This window comes from Gossypium raimondii, chromosome 1, assembly GCF_025698545.1.
Source record: "Gossypium raimondii isolate GPD5lz chromosome 1, ASM2569854v1, whole genome shotgun sequence".
NCBI classification, from domain to species: Eukaryota; Viridiplantae; Streptophyta; class Magnoliopsida; order Malvales; family Malvaceae; genus Gossypium; species Gossypium raimondii.
Window position 1 is genome coordinate 33,524,062 of NC_068565.1, and position 25,763 is coordinate 33,549,824.

At 31.2% G+C, this 25,763-nt stretch overlaps 1 protein-coding gene across 1 annotated transcript; it reads right to left on the bottom strand.

The window, feature by feature from the left end:
• Positions 1–17,672: 17,672 nt before the first annotated feature.
• LOC128039707 (zinc finger BED domain-containing protein RICESLEEPER 3-like) lies at positions 17,673–18,696 on the bottom strand. The gene is made up of 2 exons (XM_052627944.1): positions 18,002–18,696; positions 17,673–17,838 (listed from the first exon to the last, which is right to left on the bottom strand). The coding sequence occupies exons 1-2, from the start codon at positions 18,672–18,674 to the stop codon at positions 17,756–17,758; spliced, it is 756 nt and encodes a 251-aa protein (XP_052483904.1). The 5' UTR covers positions 18,675–18,696; the 3' UTR covers positions 17,673–17,755.
• Between the last annotated feature and the right edge of the window lie 7,067 nt (positions 18,697–25,763).

Sequence of the window (25,763 nt, forward strand, 5' to 3'; positions counted from 1 at the left end):
TCATAAGCTAATATCCTAGTTTCTCCCCACATGCAAACCGCTCCAAAATCTCTCTCTTACAAAAAAACCCATAGAAGAAGATAGAAGGAAGAAATTGAATACAAAAATCAGAGAATGCTTTCAGAAGAATGACATCAATCTCCTTAATAACCTTACTATTCTCAATCAACGAAACCACTTCATCAGTATCAAAATTAATGTTTCCCCATCATAATGTTTTCTACTAAAGAAGGTATTCGATTCTAAAAGAATGAGGCTAACAATTGAAATCTAACTATTTGCCAAACAATCCATCAATTCACTAGTTAAACTAGAACTCGCTTAAACCAAAAGTTTTTCTAATTTAATACCCATAATTTTTGTGACACATAACCTTTAACATTTCTGAGCGTGACACTAATGATGTATTCAATTTAGTGTAGGGAGACGACAAAGGCTCCACCTTGAGGAAAACAATATTCAACGTGGGTGTTGCGACATTGATGTCATGGAAGTTGCAACACCGAGTCCTTTTTCCTCAAGAGTGCAAAACTTTAATAAGATATAAACTTAGAGTGGACTGTCGATAGAGTCGTGACAATGAGGGTATGGTGTCATGACATTGAGCTTCCAAGTCTCAATATCACTTAAGGTTGTTGAAGTGGAGAAATCATAGGCACCAATAAAGATGTCACGACATCGAGAACCCTTAAAGCCACACTTGTGCCACTTTCAGGGTATCACGACAATAAAGCCTGGATGACGCGACACCGCTGCTTGACGGGGTGAAAATTGCTAGAGGGGTAGTCTTGTAACCTCCCTAACTCGGCCTATATGTCATGGTCAAATTTTCAAGGCTACATTAACCTCGAAAATGGCCTAAATTATACTTTCGTAATTTCAAATGTATTATAAAACCATTGGCTTTTCCATTCAAAACTAGTGAAATCAAATGTTTATCTTAATTTCACAAAATCATGATTATTTTAGAAAAATTGATAGATTTAGCATTTCATTTCTAAAATTTTAATCATTATTCAAAACTAATTTGGATTCTATTAAAAACTCGTTTTTCAAAGATTGCAAATGAAAAAGTGTTTGTTTGAAAGATTTTATTTAAAAACTAAGTTTATGCATAAAAATTATAAATATCAATTTAAGCAATTTTAAAAACACTAAAATCATGCAATAAAATAATTCCAAAATAAAGTCTCATGCCACAGTCCAAATAAAAATTAATACAGTCCTAAAATTTTTTTTTAAATACTTTAATAGCAAAAACATCTAAGTAGCTCCTCCGATAGCCATCCACATCCTCACCTTGAGGATTATCTGAAATTAAATCAGAAAATTAAAGATTGAGCTAATAAGCGTAGTGTGAGTCATAACTCCAATAAAAAGTAAAATACGGTAAATATAGCATTCAAGCCAGTGAATATACAAAATATACAAAATAATACATAATTCACTGTTTAAGTCATACATGAACATGTTGATGTGATATTTTCAGAAAAGTTTGTACCCAACTCCATTACACACCATAATAAGAGTTCCCCAGAACTCATTCAGCCAATAACACACCAGTTTATGGACAAGCCACCAATATTGCAGATAAACCAGCAGTATTGTGGACAAGCCACCATAATTGCAGACAAGGTACCAGTATTGTGGACAAGCCACTAGAATTGCAGACAAGTTGTTAGTATTATGGACAAGCCACCAGTGCTGCAAACAAGCAGCCAATAATGTGGACAAGCCACCAGTGTTGCAGACAAGATGCCAGTACTTCTTTCTTACATAATCATCCCAACCTCAATGCAGTATGACATGTTTAATAATAAAAAAATAGTACATTAGGCATGAGTTGAAGATGTGATCAGTGATAAAAATAATAGGCATGAATTATGATGCGTTCAATTTTTAGTATCAAAAAACATGTTTTTATCATGTAATCAATTTTAACAGAAACAGTGTCATGCCTTCAACATGAAGTCAGATTTATCGGTCTGAGTGAATATGATTTATCATGATATCAATATCAATAACAGAACAGTGGAATGCTTTAACATTGCAAAACATTTGAAACATTACCGAATCATATAAAAACATACATAAGTATTTGGCTTGAATGCTATATTTATTTTTCACCAAGAACACTTATACTATCGATTAGTCATAATTATAACAAGAGTTTACACTAACTTTATTATTGAATAAACATTTATTCTAGTTATGGATGAAACATACACAGTTCTTAAATGGTTAGAACTCACACATTGCATAAAAGCTCCACGGTACTTGATCTAATCCTCCACACTCCTATGTTCCATATCTAATCAGATCTTACCTTGATCCAATCATAAATTGGTGGTAAATACACCAAAAACACGTGTCAGTTTCAGCTTAACAACCCAATGAGGTCTTCTTATGAAATTGAATGAAAATTAACTTACTCTATCACCCTTTCAATGAAGATCAATTAATCATTTTGCTTTAATGCAAATTCGAGTTATCCAGATTAAGACCTTCAATGAAACCACAATTTATATGAGATGAACACATAAGATTTGCCTCTAACAAAGAAAGATAAAGAATTGAGATTCGATTGGATGATTCATCACTTACGCTTTACCGTTTAGATCAAAAAATTAAAATTCAACGAAGATCTTGAGCAGAGGGAAGAATATTAGCTATGGAGAAACAAAAGTGAAGAAAATATAAGTATAAAAAAATAATATATCAACTTGGAAAAGGAAGAAAGAATAAAAGAGATTTAGTTACAACCAAATGAAAAGAAGAGAGGAAGAGAAAAAAAGAAAACTAGGTGGTGACGGCGCGACAGAGGTCCAATAGTGGTGCGATGTTGATAAAGAAAGAAAAAGAGGGGAAGAACGGTTGTGCAATGGTGGTTCATTGGTGGTGCAACGGTTTCTAATGGTAGTTAAAGTGGCGCCAAAAAAAATAGTGGCACAAGTGGTGGAGAAGAGAAAAACGAAGAGAAGAGAGAAAAGATGAAAGAAAACAAAATGGGAGACTTTTTTTGCTATTAAGGATGACAAGGATAGTCGAGAAGGAAAATTGGAAATGAGGAAAACAAAGGGAAGAAAAGAAAACGAAGGGAACAAATGGAGTAAAAAGAGGAGTAAGTAAGGGAGGGAGGAAGAATCTTGAATGTATGGATACATTTTTGGGCGGCAAAAGGGTTGGCCATGGAGGTGTGTCGAATCTATAATAAAACACTCAATCTTGTTTAAAAATTAGCGACAAGTAATTAAAATAAGGCACGAAAACTCTACCCTCTTTAAAAAAAAATTGTTTTCAAAATTTTTCTGATCCAAACAGAGGAGGTTATTATTGACAATCGAGTCCTCTAGCACCAAGGTAGCCTCCTTAGTGTCATGATTTCGTTACAAAACTTTTACCTGCGGAATCCGCTTTTTCTTCATACATTTAATTTCACGCTCCAAGATTTGGACTGGCTCCTCCACAAAAGATAAATCTGGTCTCACCTCTATCTCCTCAATTGGAACCAAATGAGATGGGTTAGATCAGTACAGTGTCAACATAGAGACATGGAATACGTCATGGATGCGGTCCAGCTCAAGAGGTAACTCTAACTAATAAGCCACTGATCTACTCCTCTTAAGGATCCTATAAGGCCCAACAAACCTTGGGCTCAGCATGCCCTTTCGACCAAATCTCAGAACCTTTTTCCAAGGTAACACTTTTAGAAATACTTGATCCCCGACACTGAACCATATGCCCTTTCTCTTCTGTCGATTCGATGTCACTTCTATCTTGTATCAGCTTAACTATACCACTTGTCTTCTAAACCAGTTTTAGACCTAACATCTTCTCACCCAACTCGGTCCAACAGAAAGCTGTTTAGCACCTTTGACTATACAATGCCTTATATGGTGCCATCTGTATGCTCAATTGAAAGCTGATATTATACACAAACTCTGCTAATGGCAAATGCTACTCCCAACTACCTCAGAAGTCAATAACACAACTCCTCAGCATATCCTTAACGATTTGAATAACCCACTCAGATTTCTCATTAGTCTACGGATGAAAAGCCATACTAAAATCTAGTCGAGTACTAGTGTCTCATGCAGCTTCTTCTAGAATCGAGACGTAAAATGAGGATCTTGATCTAAAATAATCGATACTGGTAACTCATGTAGTCTCACTATCTCAGAAATATAAAGCCCTGCTAACTTCTACAAAGAATAGTCTATACGAACAGGTAAGAAGTGAGCTATCTTAGTCAGTTTATCCACTATCACCTAGACTGAATCTTGTTAGCGAGTAGTAGGTGTTAAGTTTAACCCGCTAACAAAGTCAATAGTCACTCGCTCCCATTTCTACTAAGGAATATTAATTGGTTGTAACAAGCCAGGGGGAACTAGTGCTCAAATTTTACTTGCTAACATGTCAGACACTTAGCCACATAATAAGTTACCTTGCGCTTCAGACCCGATCACCAAGAAAGTTCTCTCAAATCATGGTACATCTTATTTCCTCTAGGATGTATAGCGTAAGGGCTACTATGCACTTCCCAACGAATAGAATGTTTCAGATCCTTGTCGTCTGACACAGAATACCTCTCACATAAACACAAAACACCATTAGAATTGATCCAAAAATCTGTAATCTTACCCTTCTCAATTTGCTTGATCCAAGGCAAAAAAGACACATCCAAAGCCTGCCTTATCTTAATCTCATCAACCAAAGTAGGCTTTGCTTGCAACTTTGTGACTAAGCCACCATCCTCATGCAAAATCAACTTAGCCAACATCACTCTCAGATTAGTCATCAACGTCCTACTCAGTACATCTGCCACAACGTTAACTTTCCCCGAATGGTGCTCAATGGTACAATCATAATCCTTAAACAAATCAATCCATCTTCGCTTCTTTAAGTTTAACTTTTTTGGGAGAAAAGATACTTAAAACTCTTGTGGTCCGTGTAAATGGTACAATTCTCACCATATAGATAGTGTCTCCAAATGTTTAGCGCAAAAAACCATAGCTACCAGCTCGAGATCATGAGTCGGGTAATTGCACTCATGCAACTTAAGTTGCCTCGATGCATAGGCCACGACCTTATCGTCTTGCATCAGTACACAACCAAACCAGTATGGAATGCATCATTATAAACCACATAATCTTTTCTAGACTTGAACTGAATTAGAATCGGTGTTGGAGTCAACACAGACTTAAGCTTCTCAAAACTAACTTGTTGATCATTTGTCCACTTAAAAGGAGCACTCTTACTCAACAACTTAGTCATAGGGGCCGCAATGAAAGAAAATCCCTCCACAAACCTCTGATAATAACTGGCTAACCTAAGAAAACTTCGAATCTCAGAAATATTCTTAGGCTACTTTCAATTTAGAATAGCCTCAATATTTTTAGGATCAACAAAAATACCTTCAGCAGAGACACATGACCCAAAAACATCACTTTTCTGAGATAGAATTCACACTTATTAAGCTTAGCATAAAGCTTCTTCTTATTGAGGATCTGTAGAACAACCCTCAAATATTCATCGTGCTAAAATTTAGACTTGGAGTAAATCAAGATGTCGTTGATAAAGACAACGACAAATTGGTCAAGATAAGGTTGAAATACCCACCATAAAAGTAGCCAGAGCATTTTTAAGACCAAAGGACATTATCAGGAACTCGTAATGATCAAACTGAGTCTGAAATGTGATCTTAGCCACATCAAGTTCCTTCACCTTCAACTGATATTAATCAAACCTTAGATCAATCTTGAAGAATACTGTAGCACCTCTGAATTGATTGAACAAGTCATCAATCCTAGGTAAAGGATACTTGTTTTTTACAGTTAGTTTATTCAATTGCCAGTTATCAATACAAAGCCTCATCAATCCATCCTTCTTCTTGACAAACAAGAATGGAGCTTCCTAAGGCAAAACACTCAATCTCATGAAACCACGATAAGGATTGATGGTTGATTGGTGGTGCAACGGTGGCTAATGGTGGTTAAAGTGGCAGAATAAACAAAATATGATGGCACAAGTGGTAGAGAAGAGAAAAAGTGAGAGGAGAGAAAAGATGAAAGAAAATAAAATGGTTGACTTCTTTTGCTACTAGGGACGACAAGGATAGTCAAAGGAAAGGAAAATTGGAAATGAGGGAAACAATGGGAATAAAAGGAAAGAAAGGGAACAAAGAGAGTAAAAAGGGGAATAAGGAAGGAAGGAAAGAGAAAGAAAAGAAAGGAAGAATCTAGAGTGTATGGCAACATTTGTGGGCGGCAAAAGGGTTGACCAATAGGGGTGTGTCAAATTTAAAATAAAATGCAAGAGAGGGGACTTGAACTTAGGTCTAAAGAATAACCACATAAGTTCTTAACCACTAGGCTCACACTCGATATTGTTTAAAAACTAACAACAACTAATTAAAAATAAGGCGTGACAAGTCTTTTTTCTAACACCAACCTAAGTCAACTTGCATTTTAAGGGAAATTTTGTCAATGTTATGGTTGAATTTCTCAATTGTTAAAAGACCTTTTTAGCTGCCAACTTAAAGGAGTCAACTTTCTTTCATCTTTTTAGCTTAGTTGTTAGTTTTTTTCTCCACTTTTAGGTTTAGGTCATTTAGTTTTCTGAGCTTAGTTGGTGTGGTTGTTAGTTTAGTTAGTTTTTATTATAGCTTGTCACTTTCTTTTTTTGCAATTTAGTACTCAAATTAACTTTGTATTTGGATTCCAATTCAAATCCTTCAATATATTTCAATTTTATTTACTTTCAATAGAGTAAAAATCTTAACTTTAGTTGTGCTTCTACCTCCATTGTTATTGTCATCATCCTCTTTAAAAGACCCATCAAAAAATTCTTAAGCTTTCTTTAACCTTACTCTTGTGTTTATCTTAATAAACTATTTAAGTATGTGTTTGACTATTATTTGTATGATAATGATGAGTGTAACTAAACCTATTATGTTTGGTTGATGGGAATGTTTCTTGGTTAGTTTTTTGCACAGGGACTAAATCGTAAAAATGAAACTAAATTGAATAAACTTCAAAAATTAGAATTGACAAGTTCAGGTGAATATTTAGGTAGGTGAGACTGAGAGAAGAGCCTATCGAGGACCAATTTGGTTGTCCTGAGTTAATTTGGTGAGGTCGAGAGATAAATCAGACTAAATCGTCTAATTTGGTAAAATGGTGACCGAAAGGTGAAATTGAAACCAATTAGAAGTTCAAGCCATTTCGATCCTTAATTTGAAAACTATTTAGCAATGTAGAAGTCAACCAATTGCTTAGTTGTGCAATTTTAATTAATTTGCAATTTAGTCTTTTTAGTATTAGGTAGTCAATTAGTGTAGTTACCCTTTGAATATGATTTATCGTAATATGATACTTAGCGAGTAGTTAGCTAGACTTCCTATTTGCATGTTTGTTTCACATTAATCACCTTGTCTATGAACTCTCTTGGGTTCGATCCTTGGAATACTCAAAGTGTTCCATTATCACACTTAAAAAATATTATAACTGACATGTCACACTTGTAGTACGCCACTAGATTTTTTAGTGTATTTGTGTTGATTCATAGCCTCAGTACACATCGGGATACAGTCAATTACCGCTATTATACACATCAAAAGCTCTATAATAATAGTACTTAATTTTCAAGTTATTTTTTAAATTATTTTTCATTGCGTTTGGCTTCTGATCAATGGGATATAGAATTATATTAGATCATTTAATTCCTAATTTATGTGATTTAGATATAAGAAATATTTATATATATTATTAAGTAGCATATGTTATTCCAACTATTGATAAAACAACTAGAAAAATATAAAAACCAAAAGTTACATTAAGGTTTAAACTTTTGTGTTATCAAGGAAAAATAAGGTTTAAAATTTTAACAGTTTAGACAATTTTTTATAGCTAATAAAAGTTTAACTTTGAAATATAATACTTAAAACATTTTATTAATCATGTATTTTAGAATTTAAAGTAACATATATATTTTTAATAATTTTTTTATTTTATTATTTAGTGTTATATCTTCTCAAAGTTTGATATGAATTCAAAATATAAAGCATTTAATAAAAAATATTGAATGTCAAGTTATACTTTTTTTGTAAGCATAAAATTTTCCATTATGTAAATATGTTGTAATACCTTAGATTTTTTCAGTATCAGAAAAACTAAATTTAGGTTGCAATTGTGTACCAAACTATTTTAGAAAGTCAAATCGAGAGGTTTTCGAGAATAAGAGTCGGTTTAAGTCGTGAGTCATTAATTAGTATAATAATTGTGCCTTAATTAGTGGTAACTAGTTGAATGAGAGATTAAGACTAGATTGTAAAGTTTGAAATTTTTTTATGGAAATTGAGTAAATAAGAAAAAATTAGATTTGAGTAATAGAGGGTTTTAAAGGGATAATTTTACCAAGGGCCCATTAGTAAATGGACTTTTTGTTGAATTTCGAAGGGGTGAACAGTTAGGGGAGATTATTTTCCAAGAACACAATATTTCTCTTCAATTTTCTCTTAAAATTCTCTCAAAGCTCTCAACAATTTTCTAAGGTTTTCATTCTTTCCAATCAATCTTGAAAGTTCAATTTATTTTCTAGTAAAATCAATAATGTTTTTAATATCAAAACATGATTTCTCATTTTCATTTTATTTTCTCCTCTCTTTTTGCAAGAATATGGAATTGGTGAGAGAATGAATTAGTGATTATTATTGGATTTGATTTCTTAAAATCTAGTAACATAATGATGAGTCTAACATTAATCTATTATTTTCTACTCTTGAAAATGGATTTCCAATGATTTTTTTTCATTTTTTCTCAAACTATTTCTATTTATGGGGCAAGTGAGAGGAATATGAGATTTCTTTAAATTATTTTTTTTTAGATTAGATTAGATTTAGGTTGTTAATAAATTTAGAATTTTTTTTTAGAATGCTAGAAATTATATTTGACTGGGGTTGTGAATTTAATTCCAGAAGTTGCCATAGATGAGTGCTTAAGAAGAACTGTGAAGGAGATGAGTTTCCAACAGTGAATTTGGTGTTTTTAGGTTAGTTTTGAGTTCATAAGTATGAATCTAATATTAGATTTGAGTTACAGTAAGGTTTAGTTGGAGTTCTCAAGTGTGGGCGTTAAAATAGGAAATTGTATTGCTTGGTCGCATTACATTTTTTTTTTTGAAATTTAGAGGTTTTGATTGTTTTTTTCTTGTTTTTCTAACTTGATTTATTACGTTGATGTTGGTTTTTAAGCAAAGGAAATTCTTTAGATCTTGAAGGCGAAGGACAAAAAGAAAGTTTCCGAAGCTTGAGTGACTTTTTATTTGTGTTATGATCTAAATTGAGCTATTTTAATTTGATTTTTGCTATGAATATGTTGTTATAATTTTTAGAGTAATGCATGAGAATTTGAAAAAAAGTTGAAGCATGAATTGTGTTGGTTAGATATGGTAAGTGCCTATGGTTGAAAGTTTATTATCTTTGAAATATGTTAGTATTTATTTGATTTATGATAAGGAATGTTAGGTATGTTAATTGACCCATTAAACAATTTTGGATGGCTTCTAAGTATAGATGACATGCTATAAGATATATCTTAAACTCTTGTGTTATGGGTTAACCTTGTGTTAATTGACCCATTAAACAATTTTGGATGGCTTCTAAGTATAGATGACATGCTATAAGATATATGTTAAACTCTTGTGTTATGGGTTAACCTTGTGTACTTGGGAGATTCATTTTTGTGGCACTTTGTGCAACCTCTGGAATAGATTGGATTAATTTGTGTTAAACACATATAGAAGATTCGTTATTGTGTACCTAAATATGTGTTTATGCATTGTTTTGTCAGGGAATCGATTGGATAACTGTGTATACATTTACAAGTCTAATTTTGAATAATTGGGCACTAAAATATGTTAAAAGGAACAAAATTGTGTTTTAACAATCATGTGATACGATTTTGGACATGTTTATGTTATGTTGAAAAATAGATATATAATTGAGCCTTGTTGCATTAATGGAGTTTTTGGATGCTATGTTGCCATTTGGAAATGTTGTTGAGAGTTTATTATATTGAATTCATTTATAATATATGCTGTTGAAATTCATTTTAGAGTAGTTTAAATGCTTTGCAATTTAGTTATAACATATGGTAATTTTGAAAATGTTTTACACTGAGCATTGTTTGTTTAGCATGTAGATTTGTTTTTCGTACGCAGGTTGTTGATGTTTTGATATCTTGGGGCTCAAGTAATGTTGGGTAGGCGAACTTCAACTATTCTCAATGATTTTGTACTAAGTTCATACTTTTGTTCTAGGTTGTGTATGTATTAGGACCCTATTGTGACTTTTATTTAATGTTAGTTAATTGCTAGATTTTTTTTTATGATGGTTTTAATGTGTTAGTAGTTGAATGTTATGTTGGTATTATGTTATTGCTTAAATTGAACTTTGGCACTAAATTTGATGTTTAGTAATTTGTTATAATGAATGCAAATTTACTTAGGTAGTTAAATTTTGAGTATATGTGTTTATGAGCATGATTTTAAATGTTTTAGACTTAATTTGATCGTCAAATGTGAATGTGTATGTGTAGTTCTTATGCATAATATGCTAAGTTTTGATATGCTTTGGATATTTTTGAGTTTCTAGGATAAGGTATTGGAACCTTATACCTAGATATTAATTTAATTTAGTTTTTTATAATCTAATTTAATTATTTTAATTTAATTTTAATTCAAAAAGGTCATGTGTCAAAAATGATAGGTTAAGAAAATTTTTAAACGATTATGATAACAAAGTATAATTTAAATACCGCTTATGAAAAAATTAGGTGCCAACTTATGAAAAAATATAATTTAAATACATTTTATGGTTTAAGCTTTTTATTTAAATGAAATGAAGTAAGCTTAAATAATTCATTTTCTTAATCCTAATTTCACTTTTTTTTGGAGCTTTGTATAGGATTATAAACAATCAAGCCATTTTGTCTAAATTGGATTGATTCAATTGGTCGAATGGAAAATTAGTTGGGATATCAGCATGGATAGAAGAAAAAAATCGATTGATCTACGAATAAGAACGAAGCTGTTGAACTAAGTTAAAAAATTAATTGAATCGAATTTTATAATTTTTAATAATTTATTTCATACAAATTGATAATGGATTTTTTTAAGAAAATTAAAAAATTGTGTTTTATTTTTCAAATATAAATGAACACATATGACGAAATATATAATGCATATTTCCCTTGGAAAAAAAAGGTTTAAATCCCAGTCTCAAATATAGTGAAAGTAAAACATTTGGAGGAAGGGTTTCAGCAAAGGCAAAAACTTAAGTTTCTTAAAAGAGCTATGATTAGCATAATAAGCCTTGTAATATTTTTCTCATTGTCGAAACCATTTTTTAGTTTGAATTTGAAAAAACGGGAATCAACTTTGAAAATGGGAATGGGAGTCGCCACCGATCTTTTGTTAAGGTGTGACCGGTTCACCATTAAAAATAAATTCGGTCTGCGAAATATGAGAAAGTAAGTTCGGGAGTCAGTTACGCACGAGGAAGGGTTAGCACCCTCGTAACGACCAAAATTGGTACCGAATTGATTGTTTAATGTCTTAGTGTCGAAATTTTGAAAAGATTTTAAGATACGATCCTTTGGTGAGAAAACTTTAATGATAAGACGCACTCATTTCGAAGGGATAAATTGTCACACTCAGTGAGTTAGGGTGCGAACATTCAATCTTCGAAATTAGATTTGTTCCTTTTTAGAAAATCATGTGTTTTTAGAAGGATACTTGACTATTTAAGTCAATCGAGAAATCCGAATCCAGTAAGTAGGGTTCACTTTCTCGAAATTCTTAAACATCAAACAATGCCTTTATTTTAAAAATGAGATAACAAAACGTTGTATCCAGTAAGTTAGGATCTAACATTTTGAAATCCTAAATGCTTAGTTTTAAAATTGCATGGTTTTAATAAAATAAGCACATAGCTATTTAAATTCATCGAGAAAAATTGTAACCCAGTAAGTTAGGGCACAATTCTCTCGAGAATTATGAATGCTAGGCCTTTTTAATGTAAAATTGAATAGTAAAAATGAAAAATTTTAAAAGAAATATATATAATGTACATGATACATGATAATTCAAACTTAGACCACAAAATAGCCAATTAAGCAGTAAACAAATATAAATAAAGTAGCAACAATAAATTTTCTCACATGATATATGAACTTAAAATAAACTTGACATGGAACAACAACAACATTATAAAATAATATTTTGAAATAAATTTATAGCAAATAATATACATTTATTTATTTCACATAAATAATATGCCATATAAATATATTATATGTGAAAATGTAGATATTATGCGTATACTAAAAAATAAACTACATGATAATAAAATAAATTTAAAATACATATGAAAATTCATTAAAAGGGTTTGAAGACATTAATTTATTTTCCTTTTAAAATAATATTTGGTAACCTATACATGTAAGAAAAATAGCATTATATAAAAAGTATTATCACATAACTATTTGATATGCAAAAGATTAAAAGGTAAATACAAAAACATTAAAATATATAAGTTATATCCAATCAATAAAATATGTATTGATAAATGATAAATTAAATACTAATATACTAAAATTGAAAGAACGCATAGTGAATAAAAAGCTAACGTATGATAACTTTAAATAATATAATTAATAATTTAAATAATAATACTATATTTTAAATTATACTAATAATAAGCTTAAAAAAAATATTAAATTTAAATATTAAAATTATGTTAAAAATAACTATGTCAAAATAATAATTAAATATATCTAAAAATTAATATATAAAAAAATAAATTTCAACTAGAATAAAAAATGAACTAAATCATTAATCGATTCAAATTTAAGGGACCAAAACGGCAATTAAACGCAAAAATAAATAATCAAAACCAAACACAGGAAACGACACCGTTTAAATATGGATCAAAATGGAATCGAAACCAAATGTGTGGTACAAATTAAAAAATTGAATAAAAATCCAATTGAAACAACACAAAAGACAGAGGGACTCGTCGCGCAAAAATCCCATCAGACCCAAAATGCGCGGATCCTTCCCTCGGGTCGGGTCACCGCGCGGGTCGCAAGCCTCTAAACGGCGTCGTATGGAGGCTCTATTTAAACCAAATTCTCTTTAAAGAAAAACATTTGTAACCCTAAAAATAAAATAAAAACCAAAATTTCTCTGCTAGGGTTTCGACCCTAGCCTTATACACTGTTCCTCCGCCTTGATTCCACAGCGAATGGTGGTCGGAGCCTCACCACACAAGGCTTTTTGGCTTCTTTTCGCGCGGATTCAAAGGCGTCACCAGGTATATGTTTTAACCCCCTCTTTTTTCTTTTATTATTCGCGTATGTATACAAAAAAAGAAGAACGAATCGAAAATGGAAAAAATGGAAAAGCAAGACGAACATTCCGATTTACCTCAAACTTTTTTTGTTTTGTATTTCAATGTCTGTGTGTGTTTACAATGCATATTTGGCTTTTATATAGCCAGAAAAATGAAGAAATAATTACAAAAGAAATACTTTTCACTCCCTTTTGTTTGCTGCTATTTTCTGTCCGTATTTTCTTGTTTGCTTGTGTGCGAATGCGATTAAATGCAGCTTGTGCGTGGCGATGTGGGAAGGCCGTGCGGAGGTGTGCGTGAATGGGAGAAGCAATACTGGAAGTCGCTAGGGTTTCACCGATTTTATGTTGGGCAGCCGTGATTGGGCTAGGGTCTAGGCAAATTGGGTTTAAATTTTAATGGGCCTTAGTGGGTTAGCATTTAAGCATTTGGGCCACTGTATTGAGTTGATTTTGGACTGTATTATTTTTTTTTGTTTATTTTGTTATTTATACGAGCCCGGGTAAATTGTGCTATTACACTCATCATTATGAGATTGTCTGCCACCCTCATTGGGTTTACATTTAAGGTGATATAGAATTATTGGAAATTTAATTATATATTATTGTATCAAAAATGTGAACATAAAAGATGTGAGACCAAACCAACCTAGCGAATGGTTAGTGGTTGTGGAATTTTCAAGACATTGATATCTCCCCTACCCTATCCCCTACTGAAACAACAAATAATTTAAGACAATTGGAAAAAAAAAAAAAAGTAAACACCAAAGCGATCTTTCAAATATAATTAATTCTGCAAATAATGAAAAAAAGATAAATATATTTAAAAAAGTAAATATATTAGGTGTAGTTCCTATCATGACTTTCCAAGAAAAGGATGTCCTATCACATAAAGGAATCCTCTTTCGTATGTTCGTTTTCTTTATTTTTTTCCCGTAATTACTTTGAGATTATTTACCATACAAAATATGTATTAGAACTATTTTCTACATATAAGATAGCAATAAGAAATTATGAGTTGAAACACGTTTAAATTATAATTATCTTTTAATTTAAAGGTTTTAAGATATTTATAAGTAGTTAATTTGAAAATGATAAAAAATCTTTTACCTTAATTATTTGTTTTTTTTTTGCCAATAAAGTGAGTAATTTATTTGTATATGATTTTACATTAATATTTGCTCTAATTATACTATTACTCTTTACACATCTAATATATATACTAAAGTAATGTATTACTTTAGAAAAATAATAAACTTAGGTGGCAGACTGGCAGGCTTCAATATTTGACTAATAACACTACATTAATATGGCAAATGAACTTGAATGTATTAATATTTTATGGATCTCATTAAGTGGGGTGGTTTAGTGTGAAAATGGGAAAAAATTATATATCAAAGTGTTTGAATATTATATACTCATTATTATATATTAAAAAAACCAATCCTTTGGATACAATTCTTTTGATATTTGTATTAAAAATAGTAATTTAAGAAATTTTAAATAACTTCATATTCTTTTGCATTGGGTTTGCAAAACATATTTATTTTACTTTCACCCTAAAAAACTTAAATAAAACCAAAATCTACAAATTGTCAAGATTTTAAAAGTTATAAAAATTATATTATTGTATTATTTTTATTTTTAATTATAATATTTTTAAATGGTTACAAATTTTGTAATAAATTTTAATAAATAAATAAAATATATTTTAATTGATACATACAATCAAACTCAAGCATTGCACAAGATAAAACTAATTTATAATTTAATTTTCTATTTCTAATATCAAGAATTTAATCTTATATTTTTACTTTGATAATTGAAGTTGAATTAATAATAGCTTCTGAGAAATTTAGTTAGACATTTTTAAATTAAAAAAATCACCTGACTAATATTATGCATTAAAATGGTCAAATAAATAAAAATATTAAATTTGTGGTTGCAAGATTGTTGAACACTATTTCAGAGAAATAGTGTTTCCTTACTAAAATTTTCATCTGACTTTAAATTATCATGCGAAATATTTGTTCATTTAAAAAATCATAATTTAAATCCACATAATTCATTTGATGGCTTTTATGTATCGAATTTTAATTTAATGTATAATAATTTTTTACCTCCAATTTTATAAAAATACTCATTTTAGCCTTTTATTTTTTTTCCATGCTTTAGCCCTTAAATTAACGTTTTGTCAAATTATTTCAAAATGGATGAACAAATTAATGTTTTTTAACTTTATTGACATGACATACACTTGAATTGTCATGTGGATGACACGTTAACATTTAATTAGTCTTTTAAACTTTTTAAAAATATTTTTAAAAATTAAAATCATTAAAAAGTATAAAATATAAAAATGTTTTTAATATTTTAAAAAATTAATTAAATGTTGATATGTCATCCATGTGTATTCCATGTCAACAAAGTTAACAAATGTTAACTTTTCATCCATTTTGAGGTGATTCGATAAAATACAAATTCAATGATTAAAAATAAATAGAGAGATAAAATGATATTTTATAAAGTTAAATGGTCAAAAAATTCATTATTCCTTTTAATTATTAAATAAAAGAGTAAAACTAAAATCTTGTAATTAAAGAAAAATGGAATACATTTCAATTGTGAAGAGCGGAGAACCTAATTAAATCATAATATTATTTAAATAATCTTGATATAATAATTTATTTATCCTCCAATTTTATAAAAAATGTCCTTTTAGTTTTCTATTTAAATTTTTTTTGCCTTTTAGTTATTAAACTTGTATTGTTTGTTAAATCATCTCAAAGCATGGATGAAAAATTAACGTCGATTAACTTTGTTGACACGATATCTATATAGCAATTCACATGTATGTCGCGTTAGCGATTAATTAATTTTTTAAATTAAAAGATATTAAAAATATTTTTATACGTTTTAAAATAATTTTAATAATTTTTTATTTTAAAATTTTTAAAAATTAATTAATTATCGATGTGGCATCCACATGACAATTCATGTGTATGTCACATTAGAAAGTTAATAGACATCAAACTTTCAATCTATTTTTAGGTGATTTTATAAATAACACAAATTAAAAAATTAAAAAAAATTTAAATAAAAGTTAAAACAATTTTTTTATAAAATTATAGGGAGAAATAAATCATTATGCCTATTTTATTTCCTGTTAAAGCATATTTTCTAACATTTTTTTTTCCTATTCCATTAGCGAAGAATAGCATGAAGAACAAAGTTCGGCCAGAGCAAAAGATTCTTTCATTCAATCATTTGATTCTTAATCTATTAATTCCATACAATTTTCAGATACTATTGACCACCGCTCCTCGAGAATTGTGGTCAGAGAAATGTTTATTAACCAAAAAAAAAATCAACAAATTCATTAAACATTTTAAGGGAAAGTTAGGAATTTTTTATAAAATTATACAAAAATATAATTATGAAAATGATACTATTTTTAGATTAATTATGAAAATAGGTTATTTTCTACTGTAAAGTTAGTGTTACCTGACTAATTAGCGACATCACCTAATCATCATGTAATCTTCAGTTTTAAAAAATTATTTTTTAGTGATGCTACATGACACATTGACGACATCAGACTGATGTGTGATAAATCAGAATGTTTAGGGACTTGATATAAAACTTTCCCTTTTTAGATTGGTTGTTGTAAGAGAAAAACCTTTAGGGTGCCGCCGACACTAAATATGTTTTAGAGGATAATTACTTCATAAACCCTTCCTTATTTATTATTTTCTTTTTAAGGTACTTCCATTTTAACTTTTAAATTTTTACTTTATATTTAACCAAAAAATAATTAATCCACTGCAAAGGGTGAGCATATATACATTAAAAGCTCACATATATAGTTTAAATGCCATATATTCTATATTTGAAGTCTCCACAAAATTGAAGTAGGGGTGTTCAGTCGGTTAACCGACCCGAAATTCTTGTAACCTAATTAACCGACCTCCCAAATTTTTTAACCGTTAACCGAACCGAATTTTTTTAAAAAAAATTAACCGAACCGAAATTTTTTTCGGTTAATAAGGTCGGTTAACCAAATTAACCGAAAAATATGTGTTGATCATTTTTGGTTAAAAATTACCCGACCTACCCGACTTACCCGACTTACCCGACTTACCCGAATTACCCGAAAATTACCCGAATTACCCGAAAATTACCCAAATTACCCGAATTACCCAAATTAAATCACTACATAATTAAAAACATTACATAAATATTTGAATCACTACATAATTAAAAATATTACATAAGTCTTTGAATCACTACATAATTAAAAATATTACATAAGTCTTGAATTAACACATAATTGAAATGTATGTTTTTAACATTCTCCATTTATATCCATTTCATCTTTCCAAAATATATCCATTTCATCTCTCCAAAATATCTCCATTTGCATTAAACCTAAAAAAAAAAACATGAGCAAAAATTTAGCATATAATAGAAATATACACATTTAAAAAAAACTCAAATAATATAAACAAACAAATAAACATTGAATCAATTAAATAAGTAAGAGTGATATGGTAAAAAAATTGAAACTATTAAAATAAAACAATAAACATACCATTTTCAATCTTGTCAAGCTCTTGGATTTGTTCATCAATCTTTTTTATGTCTTTTTGTGATGATGATCTTCGAATCCAATCTTGAGTACACACAAGAGCTTGTACAATTTTAGGAGTTAAAGAACTCCTATATTGATCAAGCACACATCCTCCGGTACTAAATGCAGACTCTGAAGCAACCGTAGAAACCGGTATAGCTAACACATCTCTGGCAATTTTTGAAAGAGTGGGAAATCTAGGGCTGTTCACTTTCCACCACAATAAAATATCAAAATCTTCAACAAATTCTTCATTAGCCTCAGCTAGATATTTATCCAACTCAGATGTTTTATCCTCACCACAAATTTCCAACTCACGCTTTTTATACAAAGCTTGCATTCGCCTTTTCATTTTTTGTTGTGGTTCACCAATAGAAACATGTGTTGACACACTCGATTGGCTACAAGTACCATGAAGTGGAGGCTTATACTCATCAAACAATTCATACAAAGATTCCTTCAACTTTTGCATCATTTCACAAGCTTTTTCAGAACTAGACATTTCACTAAGTGCAAATTCAAGATACTTTAGTTTTTGTCTAGGATCTAAAACACAAGCAACAAACATAAGCAAATTCATCTTATCAATATCACCCCAATACTTATCATACTTCTCTTTCATCTTGATGGCCATAACATTGAAATCAATATTACTATTTAACCGAGCATCTCGTAAAGAATATCAATTTGAAAGCTCATCAAAAAATTATTGGACGTGACATATGAAGTGCCGGATATACATAAAGTGACTTCATAAAAGTGTTCCAAGAAATCCTCAAGTTTCTAACATTATCCCAATCATCCACACTAGGCCAACCCTCTCCCTTTCAAGTTCAAATTTAAAATTTGTATCTTGCTCCTCAAATCTCTCAAAAGCTCTTTCAAAGTTCGAAAGCGGTGTCTAACATTAAGTAGGTCGAGTTCCACCTAGTACAAACATCAAGACACAACATCTTCTTACACTCTATCTTTTCCACCACAACACACTCCTTAAACTTTTGTAATCTAGTGGAGATTGTCTCACATATCTAATGACCCCTAACACGTTCAACATTTATTCATTTCCTTTAAGCCTTCAACAACAATCAAATTCACAATGTGTGCCATGCATCTCATATGAAGATATTTACCATTTTGAACTAAACCCCCTCGAGGGTTAAATTTCTTTCTCAAATAACCAATAGCAACATCATTTTAACTTGCATTATCAACGATGTGATAAACAACTTATCAATCCCCCAATTCAACAAGCATTTCTCAATCACCATCCCAATGGACTCACCCTTATGACTAGAAATTGGACAAAAGTTTAAAATCTTTTTATTCAATTTCCAATCGTTATCAATAAAGTGAGCAGTGAGACACAAATAATTAACTCTTTGCAAAGATGTCCATGTGTCAGTAGTTAAGCAAACTCTAGAACAAGAACTTCTCAAAAGTTGTTTTATCTGGACCCTTTCATCTAGATACAATTGATAAACATCCCTAGTCATAGTAGTTCGTGAAGGAATATGAAACCTAGGACATGCCACAAACATAAATTTCTTAAAACCTTCACTTTCAACAAACTTGAAAGGTAATTCATCAATCAGAATCATTTGTGCTAATCCTTTCCTACATGCTTCTTGATCAAATCTCCAAGTTGAAAGATTCCTTCCCCCTTCAACTCCTTTCTAGGTAAAACTAGTTGTCCTTGACTAGTGTCAACAACATTACTAGGATTTTCTTACATGAACCAATATGATATTTCAATGACCCGTACCATTTTTTTTCATATCACAACAAAATTCCTTTTCACAATAATTACATTTAGCCTTACTTGCACCCTCACTATTAATAAACTTAGTAAAGTGAGACCAAACTTCTGACCTTTGAGGAGGGGCTTTTCTTTTCCCGGTAGTCCCCTTTGTTTGGATTGAAGCTCCAACTCCTAAATTTTCAGAATCTATCGAAGTAGGAGGTGTAACACTACCCTCAATAGATGTTGGTTCGGTTGACATTCTGCAAGATCAAGAGCAGCATATACAAGTTTAGTTTAACCCATTACAAAATTAAGGTTTAGATGAATAATCAAAGCAGGTTTACAACTTGTTCAGCAGAGCTGCAAAAGTAATTATTGAGTGAGCAGAAATTGCAATTTAACCAAGATCCATGCTGTTTTTCATTGCAATGTTCTGAGATTAATGTAATCAGTATGTTATGGTCTGTCACTTCAGAATTGTTGTATTAGTATCATGCAGTACATTAATTATTGTACTGCTAAGTTAGTTTTCTTAAAATCGTTTCAGACTTGTTGTCCTAGTATCGTGCTAGTACATTAATTATTGTATAGTTGAATTTTTAGAAAGAGTGAAGTAGAATGTCTCAATTTTCAACAAAAGTTACCTGATCAAATCGATTATGTTGTCCAGAAATACAAAATTTACAGTAAAAAGTTTCTTCTAATGTTAAGCAAAGGATGACGGTATATTAAGCATATATAATTTTTTTTATAAATAAAAATTTAAGCATTTGTAGATGAAGAAGATGGTATATTAAGGAGTGTGGAATGTTGGATTCAATTAATTAGGTTGAAAGTGGACCTCATCATTTACATTTTCGTGACAATGCCAAATAATGGACCTCGTCTTTAAGTATTATATATTTTAAGTCTTATATCAATATGTGTTTTTCTTTTCGGCCTAAAACTAGAAGCAGGTTCGGCCTTGCCAGCATAGGGCTTTGAGTTAAAGGAAACTGAATAATCAAGGAATAAATTTGATCGAACCATTAGCAAAAATTCATGTAGAAGAAGCTTATAAAATAAAAAATAAATAAGAAAATGAAATAAGTTGCAAATTAATTAAAAAATTAGGTTATAAAATTATGTTGAAAATGCACAAAATATAAATCCAAACATTTCAATTTAGTTAAAATTTAATTTAATCTGGAATCTGGGAAAGCAAACGTGAAATGAATTCAAATCCACAACATTGTGGATTAATAGTTACTAAAAGATTAGAGTTATCCGATGCTTAATATACCAAATCTAATTAATATATAAAATTTTCCATGTGAAGGATACCTTTAAGTCAATGTGATACATTAAACAAGCCAACAACAGCCAACTGATCATTTTTTTCTTACATTAATTACAATATACATTAATTACAATATATTCAATAATTTAAATTTTAATATTTATTTATTTTAGGATCATGACTATTAAAAAAATTAACTCATTAATGATCACAGAAAATTATATTTAGTGGCTTTCTCAATGTCCTTGAAAAGGAAGGGCTTTCTAAGCTAAGTAATTAAAACAATTAGCTATATTTATTGGGTTAAAAAAAATGCTGAAGGAATTTAATTCAATTCATCGAAAAATTTAAAATCAAAAAAAGATATACCCACAAAGAGACAAAAAAGATAAACTAAAAAATTATTTATTCAATTCGTGGAGCCTGGAGGTTTAATGGAAAGCAGCCAACATTTGGTTATTTCAAAAGCGCAGGGAGACAAAATGGAGAAAGACAAATTTTAGGTAAGGTTTCTAAATTTTTCATTGTATACTTGTATTTGCAAGATGATTTGTGCACTGGATGTTTAAATTTTTTCATGTATGTTTACCATTTTTACTGTTTAGGGTTTTTTTTTTTTACATAGTTGCTTGTAAATGATTAATTACATAATATATATACCCTAAGTGTTCATATGTACAAAAGAAGACAGCAATCATGGATAGCATTGGTTAAGATGAAGTTAGAAGAAAGCAAACCTGGCACTCGGCGACTCCAGCGACTCCCGATTCTTCTGTCGAGTGTTGACTGAGCTTGAGAATGTCGGGTGTTGGGTGTTGGGTGTTAAGACTGAGGCTGAGATTCAAGGCTACCAGCTACGGCCTACGGGTGTTGGGACTGACGGATTGTGTGTGTGAGTCGTGAGAGTGAGACTGTGAGAGTGAGAGTGAGTGAAAGTGAAAGTGAAAAATGAAAATTGTGAAATTAGGGAGAAGAGAGGTGTTGTTTGCTACTGCCTGCTGAGATGAGAAATGGACCAAATGGTAATGGACCTATTTGGTAAGCCTAAGACAAAATTGGGCTGGATTTAAATTGGGCTAGGTTTTAAATTGGGAGGGAGTAGGCCTAGGGTGTAAATTCGGTTTACCCGAATTTTTTCGGTTAACCGACCCATGTCGAACCATTTAACCGTTAACCGAACAAACAAAAAAACCTTAACCGACCCCCGACCCAATTTTTTCGGTTAATCGACCGATTAACCGAACTCGGTCGGTTAACCAAAAAAATTCAGTTTTAACCGACTAATGCACACCCCTAAATTGAAGTACCTTAAAAAGAAAATAAAGAGCAATGAAAGGTTTATGAAGCATTTATCTTCTAAAACATATTTGGTGCCACTTTACAACAACCAATCTAAAAGAGGAAAGTTTCATATTAGGTCCCTAGACGTTTTGGCTTATCACACTTCAATTCAGTGTCGCCAATATGTCAGACGATACCAATAAAAATTGTTTTTTTAAACATAATGATTACATGATTATTGGGAAAAAAATGTTGTGCGGCCAATTAATCAGGCAACAACAAACTTTACTCTAGAAAATAACCTACTTTCTTAATTAATCTAAAAATAGTAACATTTTCATAATTATTTATTTTTATATTATTTTTATAAAAATCCCTGAAAATTAAGTAGCTCTAGGAAAATTATTCTTTTCATTTTCTAGATAATGTTGTTTTTTTTGTATATGAAAGAAAGTGAAAGGAATTTTATTTTCTCTCTTTCTTTCTTTTTTTTTTTGGTGACAAATACAAGATATAAAACAAAGAAAACTAGACCCTCAAAGGAGGATCTTCAAATAGTCTTAAGCCTGGCTTTCTATCACAAATCATTTTGATAAGACTATCAGCCACTGTGTTTTGCTCCTGAGGAATATGTTGAATCTTCCACTATTTAACCTTTGTCAGGAACTGATGAATTCTTCTGAGCAGAGTTGAGTTCGAGATTCTAAAGACACCTTCCTAAATGGTATTAATAGCCTCGAGACTATCTATTTGGATTAAGATCCTTTCAAATCTTCTATCTAAGATAAGTTTTATCCCATCCAAGATGCCCCAAAGTTTAGCCTTTGTCACTGTACAATTTCTCAAGTATCTATTAAACCCCATGATCCATCTACCATTTTGATCTCGTACTAAGCCTCCTGCTACAGAAAATCCTTCATCATGTCTCTCTGAACCATCCGTATTTAAGCACACCCAACATTCTTCCATAAATGAATTATCAAATGACCTATGGCCTTTAAGTGTCGAGGTCATAAACGCAGAGGTATATTGTCTTGCCCAGGTAAGAGAAACTTTAAGAACATTAGCAATGCTCCATGAAATACCTTGAAAGGTAACCAGGTTGCAATTTTTCTAAATATGCCAAGAGATGATTCCGAAAAGACATTGCTAATCAATCCTAACTAAAATGCATATGAAAGTTACCAGTTATCCATTCCTGGAAGGATCTGATGTAGAAGCTAAAGAGTGTTTCATCTAGAACAATTTTATCCCAAATGCTTCTAGCAGCAAGACAATCTCTGAGGACGTGTAGAACCTCTTCAGACTCACATCCACAAAAACCACATGCACTGTCACTCCCAATCCCTCGCCTAACCCTTTCAACATTCGCAAGCAAACATTGCTTAAGGGTAAGCCAAAGGAAAAAAACAGATCCAATGTGGACTTTTGAACTTCCAAAGTAACTCCCAAGTTGGCTCCTTTGGATTCAAGGAACCCTCACGTACTTTCTCATATTCGTTCCTAAGGGAGAAAGAGCCAGTTGAAAAAACCCCCCAAATGATTTTATCAAGGCCAGAAGCTAAGTGAGGCGGTAGAACACTAACGATCGTACTAATGACCTCTTTTGAAACCCAAAAATGAAAAAGGTATAAATTCCATGAACCATCCATAGTAGTAATTTCTTTAAGAGAACAATTCATGTTAATATTAGAATTAGTAAGAATTTGTTTAATCAAAGTCCCACAGTTCGAAATCCAAGGGTCTCCGTTAACAGTTAATAGAGTTTCCGTTTCCAACAGACCATAATAAGTTATCACGAATGAGAGGCTATACCTTGGATAGAGATCTCTATAGAAAAAACATCTTCCCCTTGAAATATTTTTAAGTAGACCACTTACAACCCCATAATTTGACCGAAGAACTCAAACTTAGAGTGCTGTAGAATTTGAAACAATGCTAAAGTCGATCTTCATCATAAAAGACGTGTTGTGATCCTTCAAATGCCTCAGGCCAAGACCACCATACAATTTTGGCTGACATATTGAGCCCCAATTAAACAAAGCCATCTTATTAGCACCATTATGTGACCCCCAAACGAACTTTATAATAATGCATTCAATCTCATCACACAACCCTTTAGGAACCATCATAGTCTGTATAAAATAACTTATGCCAAAGTCACCCTTCTAGCTAAAGAAAGTTGTCTGGCATCCCAACTGGACAATTTACTACGCACCTTGTTGACCACAAAATGAAGAGAATTATTAGTGACCTTTTTGTGAAAAAACGGAACCCCCAAATAAGAACCCAAGTCGCGTACTTCCTAAAAGCCAAAAAACCTACTTATATGTCTCCCTAACTCCAATCAATGCCTTTGGAAAAGAAAATATTTATTTTCTACATATTGATCCGGTGACCCAAAAATTTACAAAATTCCTCAAGGATACCTTGATCACCTAGGCTTGGGCTTCATCAGCCTAATCGAATATAATCAAATCATCTGTGAAGAAAAGACGCGATAACGATGGGCCAATACGAGAAAGATAAATGGGGACCCAATTACCATAGTCAATGGCAGAGCAAATATTATGGCCTACCATTCCATGAAGAGAATAAACAAGTAGGGAGATAATTGACACCCTTGTTGAACACCCCTTACAGGTCAAAATTTCAGAGTAGGGACCCTATTCCATAAAACTTGCATAGTGGAACTGGAAATAGCATTCATAATAACATAACGTAAGAAATTAGGAATACCTACGGCCTGAAGAGAGGCACCAATGAATTTCTACCGCACACGATCATATGCCTTCTCAAGGTCAATTTTGATTGCCATCCACATTCTATTCTTCTACTTGCTCCTCATAAAGTGAATAACCTCTTTTGTTATGATAATACTATCGGTAATATTCCATCCTGATACAAACCCAGTTTGCTTGAAAGCTATGATTCTTGGAAAAAGCACTTTGAATCGATTCATAATGATCTTCACAACCAATTTATAGAGGACATAATACAGACTGATTGGTCAAAATTAAGAGAATTCTTCTAGATTTTAATTCTTAGGGATAAACACTGTAAGTGAGTTATTCAAGTCTATTTTAGTACTTTCCCTGTCAAAGATGCCTTTTACCCAACTACAAACTAAGGGCCCCACATGCTCCCACTAACTTTGATAAAATAAAGCATGACAACCGTCACTTCTAGGGACTTTTAAGGGATTCATATCAAAAAGTGTCTTTTTGATTTCCTTATCATCAATTGGATTATTTAGAAAAGCAGTGTCGGTGTCATTGAGACATGGAAATCCATTAGGAGGTAGTCTTTTCATAGGACCAAGATTTTCACCATAAAGATTCAAAAAGAACTTGGCCACTTCCATCTTCAATTGGTTTTCATCCAAAAACCATTCACCCATAGTATTTTTCAAGGCAGTTATT

Coding starts and splice junctions, on each gene's coding strand:
- LOC128039707 (XM_052627944.1), bottom strand. CDS start 18,674: ATGGCCATCAAGATGAAAGAGAAGTATGATAAGTATTGGGGTGATATT. Junction 17,839..18,001: donor GCTTGACAAGATTGAAAATG/GTATGTTTATTG, acceptor TTTTTTTTTTAG/GTTTAATGCAAATGGAGATA.